Genomic DNA, 16,191 nt, shown 5'->3' with positions numbered 1-16,191 from the left:
AATATAATAGTTTAATTTGCTAAGGGCCTGTTCAGATTTACTAAACTGAATTGAACTGAACTGACGAAGCTGAACTGAATTGTTTACGAAAAAAGAAATTAGGAACTGAACTAAATTGAACTGATCGGAGCTAAACTGAACTGAAATTAAGCTGAAGAGAACAGGCCCTATGACTGCATAATTGTAGGTCTGTAGCATATAAATGTCTATACATGATGATGCAATGTTTCAATTTCCTTTTTTACTTACCATATTTAGCATCACTTTGGGAGGGTCTCTACAAATCATCATATGGTGTAACAACAGTTGGCTACTATTATATTGCAATAAATAATACTGTAATTATAAAGTGCAGACACAGTTGTAACATTAACAGTATATACCCTTCAGTGGACCTAGATCTCTATTATCGAGGGTAGAGCTCTGTCACAGAAGCTTCATTAACTGATAATGATCTGCTATTTGATTGATCTGAGGAATTGTCTTGTGAAGGTTCACTTAGTAGCATGGGACGGTTTTGTTTGAAAAATGCTGGTTGCAAAGGCGCTTCCAGGGTCATAGTGTTGCTACTTAGCATAAGAGATACTGAAGACATAGTTGGTCTATCGGCCATGTTATCCTGAACACACAGCAAACCGATGTGTATGCATCTCAGTATCTCAGCACTAAAAGCAGGGGATAGTGCAGGGTCTACAAGATTCCACGCTTTGCCTTCTTGCCAGTTTTTCCATGCCTAAGACATCATAATTTAATGTTAAGAAACTAGTTTGATATGTGTTAATCAAGTTTTATATAAGCTGAGTGTAAGAATAAATGATAACACTTACATAAGCAAGCAGACTTTCCTGTTTTTCTCCAATTTGGAAAGAGCTAATTTTTTGGCCGCTTACTATCTCCAAAACAAGTACACCAAAGCTAAACACATCCGACTTCAATGACACCTGACCTTGGATCAAATACTCCGGTGGCATGTATCCGCTGTAACAAACCAATGTCATCTTTCAAAGTTAAAGTTTCAAACAATTAATAGTAATCCCAACATGAAAAAAGCTGCTAATGTTATGATACTTACTGAGTACCAACTACTTTGCTTGCTACTGCTTGAGATTGGTCAGCCTTGAACAACTTTGCTAGGCCAAAATCTGCAATCTTAGGGATGAATTCAGCGTCTAGCAGAACATTAGCAGCTTTCAAGTCACGGTGTATAATCCGCTGTTGTGAATCTTCGTGCAGGTATAGGAGTCCTCTAGCAACGCCATTAATAATTTTAAGTCGCGTATCCCAGTGCATAGATGCACGGTGCTCTGGGTCTGTAATTATGTACAAGCCTTAGATGATTTGCCAAACTACTAATGAAAAGAAAAGGATAGAACAACTTTAAGCAGTAAATACTAACCAAAAAGAAAGGCGTCAAGGCTTTTATTGACGACAAACTCATAAATGAGAAGCATTTCATCTTCTTCCAAGCAGAATCCGAGAAGTCTCACTAGATTCCCGTGATGCAGCTTTGCTAGGGTCAGAATTTCATTTTTGAACTGCTCTTCCCCTAGAACTGCATGTCGTTCGATCCTCTTCACCGCTATTTCTTGCCCATCAGTCAGCTTCCCCTGATAATAGATGTTACAAAGATTTATTCTTATTAGCTCTTGCATTTGATATTATATATCCTAAACAATTACCTTGTAAACAGTGGCGGATCCACCTTTTCCGAGCATATTTTCAACAGCAAAGTTTTCTGTTGCAACCTTGATTGCCCCAGTACTGAATTGTAAGGCTTGAAGAGTGTCCATTTCTTCCTCTATACAAACCATATAAGTAATAATATTACAAGATTAGATTTCTAGTTTACTATATTAATATTAGACTGTTACAAGTCTAATAGATTAGAATTCTTGCTTACTGTCAAAACTTCCTGAAAACTTCCCCTGCTTCTTTCTTCGCGCAAAGATACAGATGAAAGCTATGATAAGGATGAGTACTAATGATCCAACAATCGGAACAACAATAGCAATGATTTTATGTGACTTGCTACTACTTGCACCTAAAAAAATACAAAACACAAATCCATGATACAGATTTGGACTAATTATAATACCAAAGAATCAAAATTTATATTCATATTTTCTTACCTAGAGCAGAAGAAGTAGCAGTTCTGCTGGAGGCGGGTGAAGTAGCTACATAAGTTACATTCTTATAGAAATGATAGAGTTCATACCGAAGATTGCAACTAGGTGAAATCACTCTTCCTCCTTTAGCCATATATAAAGGACTAGTGGTGACAAAATACTGTGTGAAAACACTCAAAGTGAGATTTTGCACACACTTAACACAGTCGAGCCTATTCAAGTCAGGACTACACTGAACAAGACCATACAAGGATTGATTGGCAGTTATTTTCGTGTTTCCGGTAGCAAATTTGAGAACGGAATTACCTAAGGAAGCCTTGTTTTGCAAAGAGGTCATCAAAGTAGTAAGCGAACTGTTTAACTTGGGGATATCAGCAGCAATACTGCCATCAAACCGAAGAGCCCAAAATGGCCTATCTGTTAAAACATGAAACAGACTGATGTTTGTGTAATGTATTACACAGTTGTCAGAATACCCAAACGCCTGCATACTGTTGGGACAGACTGAAAGCAGACTAGAAGCAGAAGAACTGACACAATCACGACAATCATCGACTGAGATATCGGCCCTGCAGAGAGCCATGGCTTCGACTTTGTTGGGTTGTTGACCGGCGGTGAAGTTATAGTAACCATAGGTGATTTGGGTGTCTGAAGACATAGACTTGAGGGTTGTTTTAAGGTTTGTTAGATAAGCATTGGGAGTGGAGTGATTGTCTCCACACCTACTATTGAGAAACTCAAATAATTGAGCAAAAGTTTTGGGAATTACATAAAATAGTTGAACCAAAAATACTAAGAAGAATAATTTCGTTAATTTCATATTTGCTGTGAATGTGATTCAGATGGTAGCTAACAGAGGTCTATAAATAATTTTTAAATGACAAAAAGGGTAAATTCGGGTCATAAATAAATATAATATGACAAAAAGGGTAAATTGGGTCACGGCCTCACGGGTTGCTATCATACGAGTCATAGCGAAGTTGCCTTATTTTATCATACGAGTCATAGCGAAGTTGCCTTGCAGTGTTACAAGAAATTATTACTAGTAGTTAAATAATGGTTTTATTTTATGGTACATATGATTATAACATAATTTTTTTTTTTTTTTTTTGACGAGTTATAAGTAGTCAGAAATTCATAATGCATTTGGTCAAAGCCGCCACTCCGTTAATAAAAGAGTGCACAACACCACAAGTGGAGCATGGTATGGAACTATGGGCTTGGTGAGTTGTGGTTTTGCTATTTGGAACAATCAGGGTGTTTGCTGGTGGTGGAGCTAGCTAGGTGCGATACTATGGATTAGTATGTCGTCTGTTACATTAGATTCGTCTTATAAGAAAATTTTTACTTTTTTAAGTTTTGATTGGGTGTGATGCAGTAATCTATGAATTCAATCTTAATCCATACATCTTTTATCCACATGTATATGTGAGTAGGGATTAACTATTCCACGTTAAAGGAAGAAGAAAACTAACATATTTGACTATTCAAAATAATTGTATAAAGTCATTGAATAATTACATTTCCAATTAGCACGCATGCTTCATTTCCACCATAAGATAAAAGATAAGCTCTATTTGATATTTTTTGGGTGCAAAATGTGGTAAACAGTCCTCTCCTAAAGTACTACGATTAGTTGAAACTTGAAAATGGAACACTATACTCGTAGAAATTTGGATAAAACTCCAATAATGAAAAAGTGGATTAGACACTTAGATTTCAAAGAAAATGTAAGAAACTTCAATATTTTAAGCTGAAATTTCTCAGAAAAAAAAAAAATGTAAATCACTCTCATAGTCGGTTTGGTTTTATATTTGTTAATATTGTATTTATGTTAAATCTATTTTGTATTGTGTATATATATTGCCTTATAATCAATGCAAGGCCTAATTAAGCCGTTTTCTTCACATCTTTCTCCACTTTAACATGATATCTAAGCCTTTTTAATTTCTACAGGATTTTTTTTCGATCTTGGTTTGTTCTTCAAATTTTTTTATTTTTTATTCCGCAAGCTAATTTCTTAGTGAGATTAGGGCTTCAATTTTATTTTTTTTCACAAAATTCTGTTTGGTCGAATTTAAGGTTTACAATCTCTAATTTTTGGTCAGTTTGTGCCTTTGTGGTGCGCATATTGTGTATGCATGTTGTGTTGTACGTTGCCTTGTGGTGTGCGTATGTTGAGATTTTTTGGTGCTCCGTAGGTGCGCTGATGTTGTGATGTGCTGTTATTGTGGTACGCCGTTGTTGTTTGCATGGTGTTGTGCTATGCTTTGGTGCGTTGTGTTGTTCTGTGGTGCGTGTGTGCGTGTTTGCTGTGCAGTTGATATTGCATGTTTTGGCTCAGTTTTTGAGTGATTCGCAAGTTTCTCATTGGGATGCGGTTATTTGTGTCTTAAGGTACCTTAAGGGTGGTCCGGGATAAGGCATCTTATTGCGACCTATGAAGGATTTACACCCGGCGGAGTTTTGTGACAGTGATTGGGCGGCGTGTCTTTTTCGGCGTTCCTTTTGTCAGGTTATTTTTTGTTTTTAGGTCATTTGTCTGTTTCTTGGAAGACTAAGAAACAACCTACAGTTTCCCGATCTTTGGCTTCAGCCGAATACGTACAGATCTATGTCAGTCACTACTTGTGAGGTTAAATGGTTGAAACAGTTGTTGTTTGCTCTTGGTGTTGATCATTCGAAATCTATGCAGTTGTTTAATTTTGTGATAGTCAGTCGGCCTTGCATATAGCTAAGATCCGGTGTTTCATGATCGTACGAAGAATAATGAGGTAGATTGTCATTTTGTACGTGATGAGTTGTTGAAAGGTAATATTTCTACTTAATATATGTTTCGACGAATCATCAGTTGGCAGATATTATTACGAAGGCTTTTGAATGACAACGGTTTGGATTTTTGTTACGCAAGTTGAGCATTCGTGATCTACATGCTCAACTTGATGGGGAGTATTATTAGAAGTCGGTTTGGTTTTATAATTGTTAATATTGTATTTATGTTAAGTCTATCTTGTTAGGATTTTAGGCTCGTTAGGTTTCCTTTTGGATTATTATGATATATATATATAGTCGTATAATCAATGCAAAGCCTAAGCTGTTTTCTCCACTTTAACACTAATTATTTGAACGCATTATTTTAAGGAAAAATTGTAAAAAATAATACAAACTTTCAGCGGTCCGCCAAAAACAAGTCAAACTTTTTATTATTCCTAAATAATACAAACTTTTGATAGTATCTTCTTTAAACAAGTTATGACTTATTAGTAACCTAATTAGCATGTTATGTGGGACACGTGGCATCATCTTATTGGTTGGGCCATATAAATTGTTTTTTTTTTTTAATTTTTACAGATTATTATTATTTTATTTTATTTTTAAAAAAATCCACCCATCTCCTCCACCAGCCACCAGCCACCAGCACCACCACCACCGTGCCAACCTCCCTCCCAGCCCCAGGCACCAGCACTGCCCGGATCCCCCACCCTCCCCTGGCGCCGGCGCTAACCCCCACGGCCCCACCTCCGCGCGTCATCCCCTTTCCTGTTCCCCGACAACCAGTGAACCCCCTTCCAGCCCACTCAGCCACGCCTAGATCCCCCTCCCCAACAACCAGCTGCGCCTAGATTCCCTTCCACCGGCGCTGAACCCCTTCCCCTTCTGCGCCGCTCCTTTCCCTCTTCCCGACGAGCCAAAAAACCCCTTCCCCGAAACCCTCCCCCCCCCCCCCCCCGCAAAACCACCTAAAACCCATCCCACACCCTCGAAAAGCCCTAATCGGACCTCTCTAGCCATCGCTAGGGGTTCGGTTAGGGTTTTCGAGGGTGAAGGATGGGTTTTTGGTGGTTGTACGGGGGAGGAAGGGTTTTGGGGAAGGGGTTTCGGTGGTTCAGGCCAGACTCAGGGTAGAGGGAATGGGATGCGCATAGAGGTCGGCGTGCCGACGCTGGCGCTGGGAGGGGTGGGGGGAGGTTGCGCTGGTGGTGCAGCAACCGGTGGCTGGAGGAAATTTTTTTAATATTTTATTTTTGAAGAAATTTTTTTAAAAATAATTTAATTATTAATTAATCATAATTAAAGTTGTTATTAATAATTAATTACATTGTTAAATAAATTTATTAAAAAAAAAAATTAAACCGGTCATTCAGGTTGTAGGTAAAATAACTTGTTAAAAGCGAATACACTACAAAGTTTGTATTATTTAGGAATAATCAAAAGTTTGACTTGTTTTTGGCGGATCGCTGAAAGTTTATATTATTTTTGACAATTTTTCCTTATTTTAACATATTCAAGTTGTAAATTAAACTCATGTAATGTGATTCACTATTAAATTATTCCAAAATATAGAATGTGTCTATTCTCCTAATTAAATTTTAGTAAATAAAGCAATAAACATGACAAAAAGGAAAGAGATATAATAATAATAATAATAATAATAATAATAATAATAATAATAATAATAATAATAATAATAATAATAATAATAATAATAATAATAATAATAATTTTAAAAAATATAAAAAAATATTTCAAAAATATTTTTTTTTTAAAAGCCAATTTAAAATAGTTTTATATGTGCAAACTGAAAGAGTACTTGTCAAAAAAAATATATATAAAAAATAAATAGCTTAGTAAAACACTAAAACATACCATCCCTCCATATTTAATTACTTCCTCCACTTTTCTTTTGCAACCGTATCTATTACTTCCTTATCATAGTTAAAGATTTTCATTTATATATTTCTCCTCCTGACTTTCATACTTTATTTTTGTAACCATCCGCTCTTCATTCATATTTTTTTGTTTTCTACTAATTTTCGTAAAAACTCCGTGAATGAAAAAATGGAGCAACGAATAAAACACGGAGGGAGTATGCTCGAAGTAGATAAGATAATCGGACTCATGTAATAAATAAGGATGTAACCATTGTAAGTATTTAAATCACTCCATATAAAGACTATAATTACTTTTAAAAATACATTGTACTATTTATAATTTTACAACTAGTTTTAGGCCTCGGACTATGCTTCGAGTTACTAAATTAATTTCATGATTAAAATTGTTAATTATATTTAAATTTTAATAAAATATGGTATAGCTTAGTGGCTAGCAATATAGTTTTAAAACTTGAAATCTTGAGATCAAAACCTTATCCAATCCATATTTTTAACCACATAAAATGAAATACGTGATTAATTGAGGAAGGTGCCACGTAGCTCCATCCAAAAAAGTCACATTGTAGTCTTAAAATGAAAGTAAAATTACGTAAGTAGTGCGTGCCCCTCTTCAATGGGAATTGTCGAGTCCACAATCAACCGTTGACAGTATCGTTGACGTAAGAAGATGGCCACAAAATAAAAATTTAAGAGTAGGTTTAATTGTATTTATTTATTTTATTTTATTTTTTTATTTGAAAGGTACACGGTACTTTTATTTCTCTATCTCAGAGAAAGTTTTTGTATTTAATGGTGTCATCTTCTCATGCAAATTATTACAATAATATTACTTTATTATTATATTAGTCAATATGTATGGATGAGCTTCGTTTGATATTTTGGTCTTTAGGCTTAACTGAAATTCAACCCTTAGGTTGATTGAAATGATTAAACTGAAAATCAATGGAGTAATAAAGTATGATCCCAAAAGCATAAGAACGAAAGCCTTTTTTTTTTTTTTAATTGATGTGGTTTAGAATATAATAATTATAAATTCGTAATATATTTTATGTTTGTAACTTTAGAGTACGTATATATGCAAATCAATGTTATGATAATTGTCAAACAGAGGGAATATGGTTTATTAATAACTAACCTGACCCATAAATAGGGTAACAACTTCTGCAAGCCAGATTGATTGATTACTTGTAGTCTGTTCATCTTCTTTTCTTGGTTATTCATTGTCAAGCTGTCATGTTCTTGTCCTTCTTGACCAAATGAAAAAAAAAAAAAATAAATAAATAAATCTTCATGTCTAGCTGTAATACAAGGAACAATAGGTGGTTATTCATTGTCAAATTGTCATGTTTTGTCCTTCTTGACCAAATAAAAAGACAAAAAAAAAAAAAAAAAAAAATCTTCATGTCATACAAGGACCAATAATGGATCACGACTTCACGAGTCAAGCTAAGGGAACGAAATTACCTTGATCAATTAATCAAGTAGTACCCTAAACTCTAGGACGTAGTAGTCTAGTAGACAATTACTAGTATTATTCCTACAATAACTTTTTGAAAAAAAAAACAAATTGACTCGGGGTTTGTTCACATGAAATAAACTGGAGCTGAACTCAACTAAATAGAGATAAAATGAATATTTTATGAGAAAAGAAAATTAGGAGTTAAATTGAACTGAACAGAACTGATTGGAGTTGAATTGAACTGAGCTGATTGGAGTTAAATTTAACTGAAATTAAGCTGAAGTGAACAGACCTTAAGTATAATCTTCGTATAATTATTTATTAGTGATAACTTTGAGCTCAAATCAAAGCTACTTCGCAAAGATAACAAAACGTCACTCCATATTTCTTAACTACGGAGAATTTATACAAAAAGAATCAAGAAAATGATATTCAAATCACTGTATTCTTTATTTAAACGCCAGGAATCTATTTCAAATAAATAGCGTGGTGTTTTGTTACAAAGCTAAACTCACGATAATACATCAATGGATTTCACCTGTTTGTCTAAATAATTTATTAGTCATAAGTAACATGGTTTAATATATACTTCCGCTATTTTTTTTAAGGGAAATTCTCAATGGTAGCCTCATGTTTTTGCTTTTTCTCAATGATAGCCAACTTTTTTTTCGATTCTCAATGGTAGCACTCAACTTTTTAAAAGTTGCAACCGACCTTATTAACTAAAAAAGGTTAAATAACTGTTAAATGTAACTAGAGTTAAAGCATTTAACCATGTTTCTTAAAATAAAAAACAAAAATAAAAAAAAAAACTTTTAACCATGTTTAATTTTTTTCTCTCTCCTTTCCTTCATGGCTGTCACGATCTGATCACCCAAATACCCACCATCCCAGCCACACTTTCCCCCTCCTTCTCACTGTATCTCCTTTGAGGAGATGGCCATGGCAGCCACATGCCACACCCAGACAATTCTCTTCCTCCAAACCCCTTTCTACCATAGGAAACTCACCAACAGACCCATTTCCATCCTTCAACTTCGAGATCTGCAACCCCATTTCTAAGGTTAGCTATACACCGCCGCTACCCTGCCACAAAATCTCCGGCAACTTTGAGATCAACGAACCCGTTTCTCGCTCACTCCTTCCCTTCATGGCTGCCAGCCTGCCACCCATCATTTCCCCAATCATGAGCCTCGACGGCTCGACCCCCTTCCCCCTTCACCCACAACAAGTCGCGCCCTCAATTATTTCGAAATTTAAAAAGGATTGTGAATTCAAATTTGGATGAGGAAGAGAAAAATGTTGTTCAATTTCTCGAATTTAAGGCTTTCTCCCAAGTTTTTGATCAATTTTTGGGGAAATGGGAGGGACGGTTCAGGTTTTGGGGAAGGGGGTGGAAGGGATGGGTGGGGTCTCGGGGTGGTGGTTGTTGTGGTGTTGGGACAGAATTTCCGGTGAGGGTTGGCCAGGCGCTAGCGGGCTAGGTTTGGCCAGTCACCAGCATACGGTAGTGGAGGGGGAGACGGTGGTGTGAGGAGGAGTGGTTTATTATTATTATTATTATTATTATTATTATATATTTTTTTAAAATGTTAACCTTGGTTTATAATAAAGTTAGTTTTAACAGAAATTTAACGGAAAAACATGATTAAGGTTACGGTTGCAACTTTTAAATAGTTGGAGGCTACCATTGAGAATCCAAAAAAAAGTTGGCTACCATTGAGAAAAAGCAAAAACATGAGGCTACCATTGAGAATTTCCCTTTTTTTAATAATTGCAATATTTTTCTTTTCACGTTTGTCGATACATGATTTCAATCGTTAATGTCTTTAATTTCCAATATATAAAAATTATTAATATTTGATATTAAAATATTATAAATCGAGACGAAAATCTAAAAGATCTCACATTGCTATATATTTGCTTAAATATAAATCATCAAAACTAGTCAAAGTAAAACATATAAATAGTGTAAAAGTCAAATTGTTACAACTATAATAAAAACGAAGAAAAAACTATTCACTTGACAATTAATTGTGGGTATCCCTTCGATACCTTCTAGGGTCATCTAAAGCTCCATTACCTAGCGTGCAACTCTGTTATCGTAACATTATTGATTGAAGCTCCCTCTGATCTTACACTCGACTTAGTCGTTGTACTCCACTCCAAGAGCATATCAGGTAGATTTTGGTCCTCGGTACAAAATGCAGGCTGCACCGGTACTTGAAGTGTAATAGAATCACTACTCAACATAAGATCGACTGCAGACATCGTTGGCCTGTCTGCAGGGTCGTCTTGGACACACAACAAACCGATGTGGATGCATTTTAATATCTCGGTACTAAAACCGGGTTGTATTACAGGATCTACCAGATTAGAAGCATTCCCTTCAGTCCAATTTCTCCAAGCCTATTATAAACCAATGTTTCAAATGCCATTTATGAATTTTTGTAACATTGTGAAAGAAAGTTATCAAAATATGTCAAATTTTTATAAGGTAACTTACAAAGCTCAAGAGGGTTTCTTGATTCTCCTCATCACCGTACAATAATGAAGTAATGCTTTGCCCGCTTACTATCTCTAGGACGAGTACACCAAAGCTGTAGACGTCTAACTTTACTGATACTTGATTTTGATAAGCATACTCAGGTGAAATGTAACCTCTGCAAAAATAATATATTTATTTCTTGTACAAAGAAATCAAAAAAACATAAGCCAATAATATATTGTAGGTAGAAGTGGAAGAATTTGGATGCTTACAAGGTACCAACAATTTTGCTAGTCTGTATTTGAGATTGATCAAAGTTAAATAGCCTTGCCATACCAAAATCTGCGATCTTAGGATAGAAATCCTCGTCTAAGAGAATATTAGCTGCTTTGAGGTCGCGATGTATGATTTTTAGTCTAGAATTTTCATGGAGGTACAAGATCCCTCTAGCAACGCCATTGATGATTTTGTAACGTGTTTCCCATTGCATAGATTGACGACTTAATGGATCTGCATTTGATTACGTGTAACAGAATTTTAGACAATCTTAACGATGATCAATAAAAATCAATTCCCTTAGAGCGAGGTATCAAATCTGATAGAGTATAAATTATATTCGTGGACCTCAACCATCAGCTTAAGCTTTTGGTTGAGTTGGTCCATTAACATGGTATCGGAGCCAGCATGACATAAAGGTCTTACCATCATTCTGTCAGAAGTTTTTTCACTCACCAAATATAAACTTATCAAGGCTTCTATTAGCAACGAGCTCGTAGACGAGAATCATTTCTTTTCCATGTAAGCAAAATCCCAAAAGTCTCACCAAATTTCTATGGTGGAGCTTTGCTAATATCAGTACTTCATTTTTAAACTCTGCATCGCCCTGCCCCGAGTTCTTTACAAGTTTTTTCACTGCTATCTCTTGTCCATCAGGAAGTACACCCTGAAAAATGGATTAGGAAATTAAAAAAAAAAAGATGGCTTATTTGTACTCATACTATCTTCCTAGTTGTTTGATTGAATTAGTACCTTATAAACAGAGCCAAATCCGCCTTCTCCGAGCTTATATTCCTCAGAAAAGTTCTGTGTTGCCTGCTTCATAGCTCCAAGACTAAATTGTAACGACTTTAAGTCCTTAATTTCATCTTCTGCACTTACGCATTAACAAAATTAGCAACATTATTATATACAAGAAGCAAATTACATAAAAGAATGCTGTAAATTAGACCAAAAATCTTACTGCTGAATTTCACCATCCAAGATTTCTTCAATTTTCTTTTCTTTAATAAGATGCTGAAGATGATACTTGTAGCAAGTAACATTGTCGACACACCAAGTGCAATTGAAACAATACCGATTATACGAGTCTTGTTACTTTTTCGACCTACCATAAATCATAATTAGTCCAAATTACTAAACAAAATATTTCAAGCACAAAATATTGTGTGTTCGATATTACCTGAAGTAGTAGCATTATTATTTGATGGACTGATGTTGAGTGACGACGTAGGCAAAGGATCATCAGGCACATCCCCATAGAAGGAATTGATATCATACCGAACAAAGCAATTTGGTAAAACAAGCATAACTCCAGAAGCCGTGTAATTCGATTGAACACAACACGAAGGGATATAATCAATTAACTCTTGACTACACTGCATACAACTTCTCTTTGACAAATCTGGTGTGCACTGCACAAGACCGTACAAACTCTGACCACCTGATGTATTAGCCTTGTCTGCAGCATACTTCATCTCTGAATTACCGGAACCAGCTCGATTCTTCAACGATTGCATCAGCAAAGACAGTGCATCACTGAAACCACGAGTATTCGTAGCAGGTGTTCTATCTGCAAGGAACCATGGGCCTACCACATTTTGTACTTTCCCATAAATCGAACGGTTTGAGAAAAATACTGAGCAATATCCACTATACCCAAATCCTTCCATTTGGTTAGGACAAACGGTATTAATGAGCAAAATAGCCGAGTTTTTAATACAATTCCGGCATGTATTAACAGGGACATCACCCCTGCATAGGGCTAATGAACTCACTTTGTCCGGTTCGTGTCCTGCTGTTATATTGTAAAACCCGTAGGTGATTCGAGTGTCTGTCGATAGAGAGTTTAAGACTGCTTGAAGGTTGGATTGGTAAGTGCTATTTGGTGCGTAAGTCGTGTCGCTGCACCACTGCCTGCGGAACGGGCTCTGAGCTGAGACAAACTTGGGCATGGTAGAAGAAATTATGAGACTGAGTACTAACAAGTAAACATTTGAAGACTCCATATTACCATTAATTTTGTTTGTTAATTTGGAGTCGCAAAAAGGTTGAAGAAAGGGAGATGGTACAAAGTAAGAGAAGGAAAAATAGAAAGGTGATAACAATTTTGGTTAACAAACTAGTCAGATAGAAAAGTTGGTTACAAATATTTTTGTTCAAGACTATACTAATTAGTTTTACGTATTACACACATTTACACAATACGTTGACCAGAAATTATTGTTGGTCTATTCTCCTATGACTTGTATCCAAGTCTATTATAAGTGCTCTTATGTCATTCTACTTGCCACCATTCATTGCTTTAGTAATTATCAAAATTTGTAAACAAGGATTAAAGAATTATCCCAACTTTCATGACTAAAAACAACTATAACTGACTAACTGAGCACAACTCTAACTCCATCCATTGCTTCAAATTTGATTATGTGAGCAATGAATTTTTTATGTATTCGCATCTTTTCAAGTGGCCCGAGTCCTTTTTTTTTTTTTTTTTTTTTTTTTTTGGAGGAAAAGTGGCCCAGCCTTTACTATTACATTTCATGTTATAATTGTTTGATCTAATAATTGATTTAAAACCTTAAACCACCAATAAATAACAACCTAAAGTAGCAAATATCCTAGAAAAATAATATCTTTCGATAGGAAAATATATATCCTCATAAAAGGAGGCGGCAGCCTAGTTTAAACTAATCAACAAATTAAAGCATAGTTAGAGAAATATACCACAAGAATAATAAAGGATGATCAGAGGCTTAGCTTTACTCCAGTAAAATCGATGAAAGTTCCTCTAAAATTCATGGTTTAGGAAATTGGGTGGAAAGCAAGAAAAAAGAGGGGCGCAGCTGAGAAGAACCTCAACAATTGAATGAGTCTTATATACGTCCATCCAAGTCTAAATAAATGTTGCAAGTAGATCAATGCTTCGAATTAAATGTGTGCCCATTCGATTTTTTGGCTGAATTTTTAAGAGTGAAACATAATATTATTCCTTTTAGTTTATGAGTTTGTGCCGAACAAGAGCCTTGATCGCTATACTTCTGGAAATTGTGAGTGGACATAGGAATAGTGTCTCTGAACTACAACAATATTGATGATCATGCTGATGATCACATTATCAAGGTTCCAGATTCTATTCCTACAAAGCATAGCACGTTTGATCTAGTTCAAGATGACACAGCAGCATATCCTCATAAGCTGGCACAGGACAGAAGACTGAATGGTTGTGATGATCAGCTGGTACAGATATTTTTCATTATGGAATATTCTGTTAGAGCTCTTGTATAAATAAGCATCATTGCTGTAATATTCTGATTCATTCAGATTTTTCTTAAAATCAATAAAACAAACTCTTGTTTCTCTCTCTACAAATTGTTCTAACTCTCAATTTCTGAATCTTAACATGGTATTAGAGCAGAATATCTGCTAATTTTCCGCAAAATTTTTCATATAATGCAACAATTCTAATACTCATTCTAGTGTCAGTTCATACGATTTTCATTTTTTTTTTTTTTTTTTTTTGGTTTGAAATTTGAACTCAAAAACAATTTTTTCATACAAATTCTTTGCTGAAATTAACTTTTTCAAGCATAAAATCTTGATTACAATGGCAGCATAAAGTACTAATCCGACTCAAGATCCTAGATCAGTTTATTACATTCATCCAAGTGAAAATCCAGCAATAATTTTAGTTGTTTATGAGAAATTCAATGGTGAGAATTATCAAGATTGGAAGAGAGGTATGATTTTGGCTCTCTCAATGAAGAACAAGATGGCTTTCATAGATGGAAGCTTGCAGAATCCAGGAGAAGCAGAACTAATGTACAATGCTTGGAGCAGATGCAATAACATGATAATATCATACATACTGAGATCTCTGGACAATACTCTTGCTAAGAGTGTTATCTTCTTCTCAATGCATATGAGATCTGGAAGGATCTTGAAGACATGTATTCTGTGAATTCTGGACCTCAGATTTATTCATTGCAACAAACTTTGAATCAAATAGAGCAAGGTTCTTCTTCAATAGCTGAGTTCTTTACAAAAATCAAAGGAATTTGGGATCAGATTAGTGCTGCAAATCTGATTCTTTTATGCAATTGTTCAAGGTGTACCTGCAATTTGACACAAAGATTTCTGAAATCTCAGTAGGATAAAAGACTGATTCAATTTCTTATGAAACTTGATCCTAAACATGCTGGAGTTCGAACGAATTTCTTGATGATGAATCCATTGCCTTCTATGTCTGTTGCATATAATCTGCTTATTCAGGATGAAAGGCAGAAGCAGATTACTGATGTTGTTACCAGGTAGCCTAACAACATGGCATTTGCAGCTGCAGAAGAAAGGAGAAATACTTACAACAGATACTATCCTACAGCTGCTCGAGCACCTCTATTTTGTGATCATTGCAAGCTGAATAATCACACCATAGATAAGTGCTGGAATTACATGGTTATCCTGCAAAGGGAGGTTTCACCAAGAACAAAGGGAAGAGAGTTGCAGCTGTAGCTTATGGTGAGGGTCAAGATGAAGAAGAATGCACCAATTACTTCACTAAAGAACAGTATGAGAAGCTTGTCAGTCTTATTCAGCAAGATAAGCAGGATAGCTCTTAGCAGTTCAATGGAATGGCCAATATGGCAAGTAATTGCTTAATCACTTGTCTCAATTCTAAACGAATAGTAGATAGTGGAGCAACTGGTCATATATGCTCAAATTTGAGTTTATTTGATTCATATGATGTGTTTGATAAATTTCCAAGTACAATTACTGTGGCTAATGGAAAGTAGGTAAAAGTTAAGTATATAGGCACTGTGAAGTTAATCAATGGTATAGTGCTTCAGAATGTGCTGCATGTACCTGATTTGCACTTTAATTTGATATCCACACATAGGATCTGTAGAGATATGTGTCGTGACATTGTCTTTACACATGATAAGTGTTTGATTTAGGATCACTCCCAGAACACTTCTCTGGTTCTTGGTAATTTGGACTCAGGTTTTATGCAGTGTCAGATGGTGACTTGAAGAAGACAGTGAATAAAATTCCCTCAGTAAATTTGGCTGTAGGAGATGAAGAAAAGTTGTTGCACTTGAGATTATGTCATTTTCCTTTCAATAAAATGAGTCATATAGATTCTAAGTTCTCATATAAAGCTTGTAATGA

General features: G+C 35.3%; 2 protein-coding genes across 2 annotated transcripts; both read right to left on the bottom strand.

The window, feature by feature from the left end:
* Positions 1-111: 111 nt before the first annotated feature.
* Positions 112-2,965, bottom strand: LOC145577500 (cysteine-rich receptor-like protein kinase 10). The gene is made up of 7 exons (XM_081634979.1): positions 2,130-2,965; positions 1,901-2,041; positions 1,680-1,798; positions 1,397-1,607; positions 1,073-1,310; positions 828-978; positions 112-733 (listed from the first exon to the last, which is right to left on the bottom strand). The coding sequence occupies exons 1-7, from the start codon at positions 2,944-2,946 to the stop codon at positions 407-409; spliced, it is 2,004 nt and encodes a 667-aa protein (XP_081491105.1). The 5' UTR covers positions 2,947-2,965; the 3' UTR covers positions 112-406.
* Positions 2,966-10,203: 7,238 nt separating this feature from the next.
* LOC145579530 (cysteine-rich receptor-like protein kinase 6) lies at positions 10,204-13,216 on the bottom strand. The gene is made up of 7 exons (XM_081636771.1): positions 12,206-13,216; positions 11,987-12,130; positions 11,776-11,894; positions 11,479-11,689; positions 11,019-11,256; positions 10,765-10,921; positions 10,204-10,667 (listed from the first exon to the last, which is right to left on the bottom strand). Exons 1-7 carry the CDS (start codon positions 13,029-13,031, stop codon positions 10,338-10,340), a joined length of 2,025 nt encoding a protein of 674 aa, XP_081492897.1. The 5' UTR covers positions 13,032-13,216; the 3' UTR covers positions 10,204-10,337.
* Between the last annotated feature and the right edge of the window lie 2,975 nt (positions 13,217-16,191).

The sequence above is a fragment of the Chenopodium album genome, chromosome 14 (assembly GCF_948465745.1).
Source record: "Chenopodium album chromosome 14, dcCheAlbu1.1, whole genome shotgun sequence".
Lineage (NCBI taxonomy): Eukaryota > Viridiplantae > Streptophyta > Magnoliopsida > Caryophyllales > Amaranthaceae > Chenopodium > Chenopodium album.
Note: the sequence above shows the minus strand (reverse complement) of the source record. Positions and strands in the feature narration are given on the sequence as shown.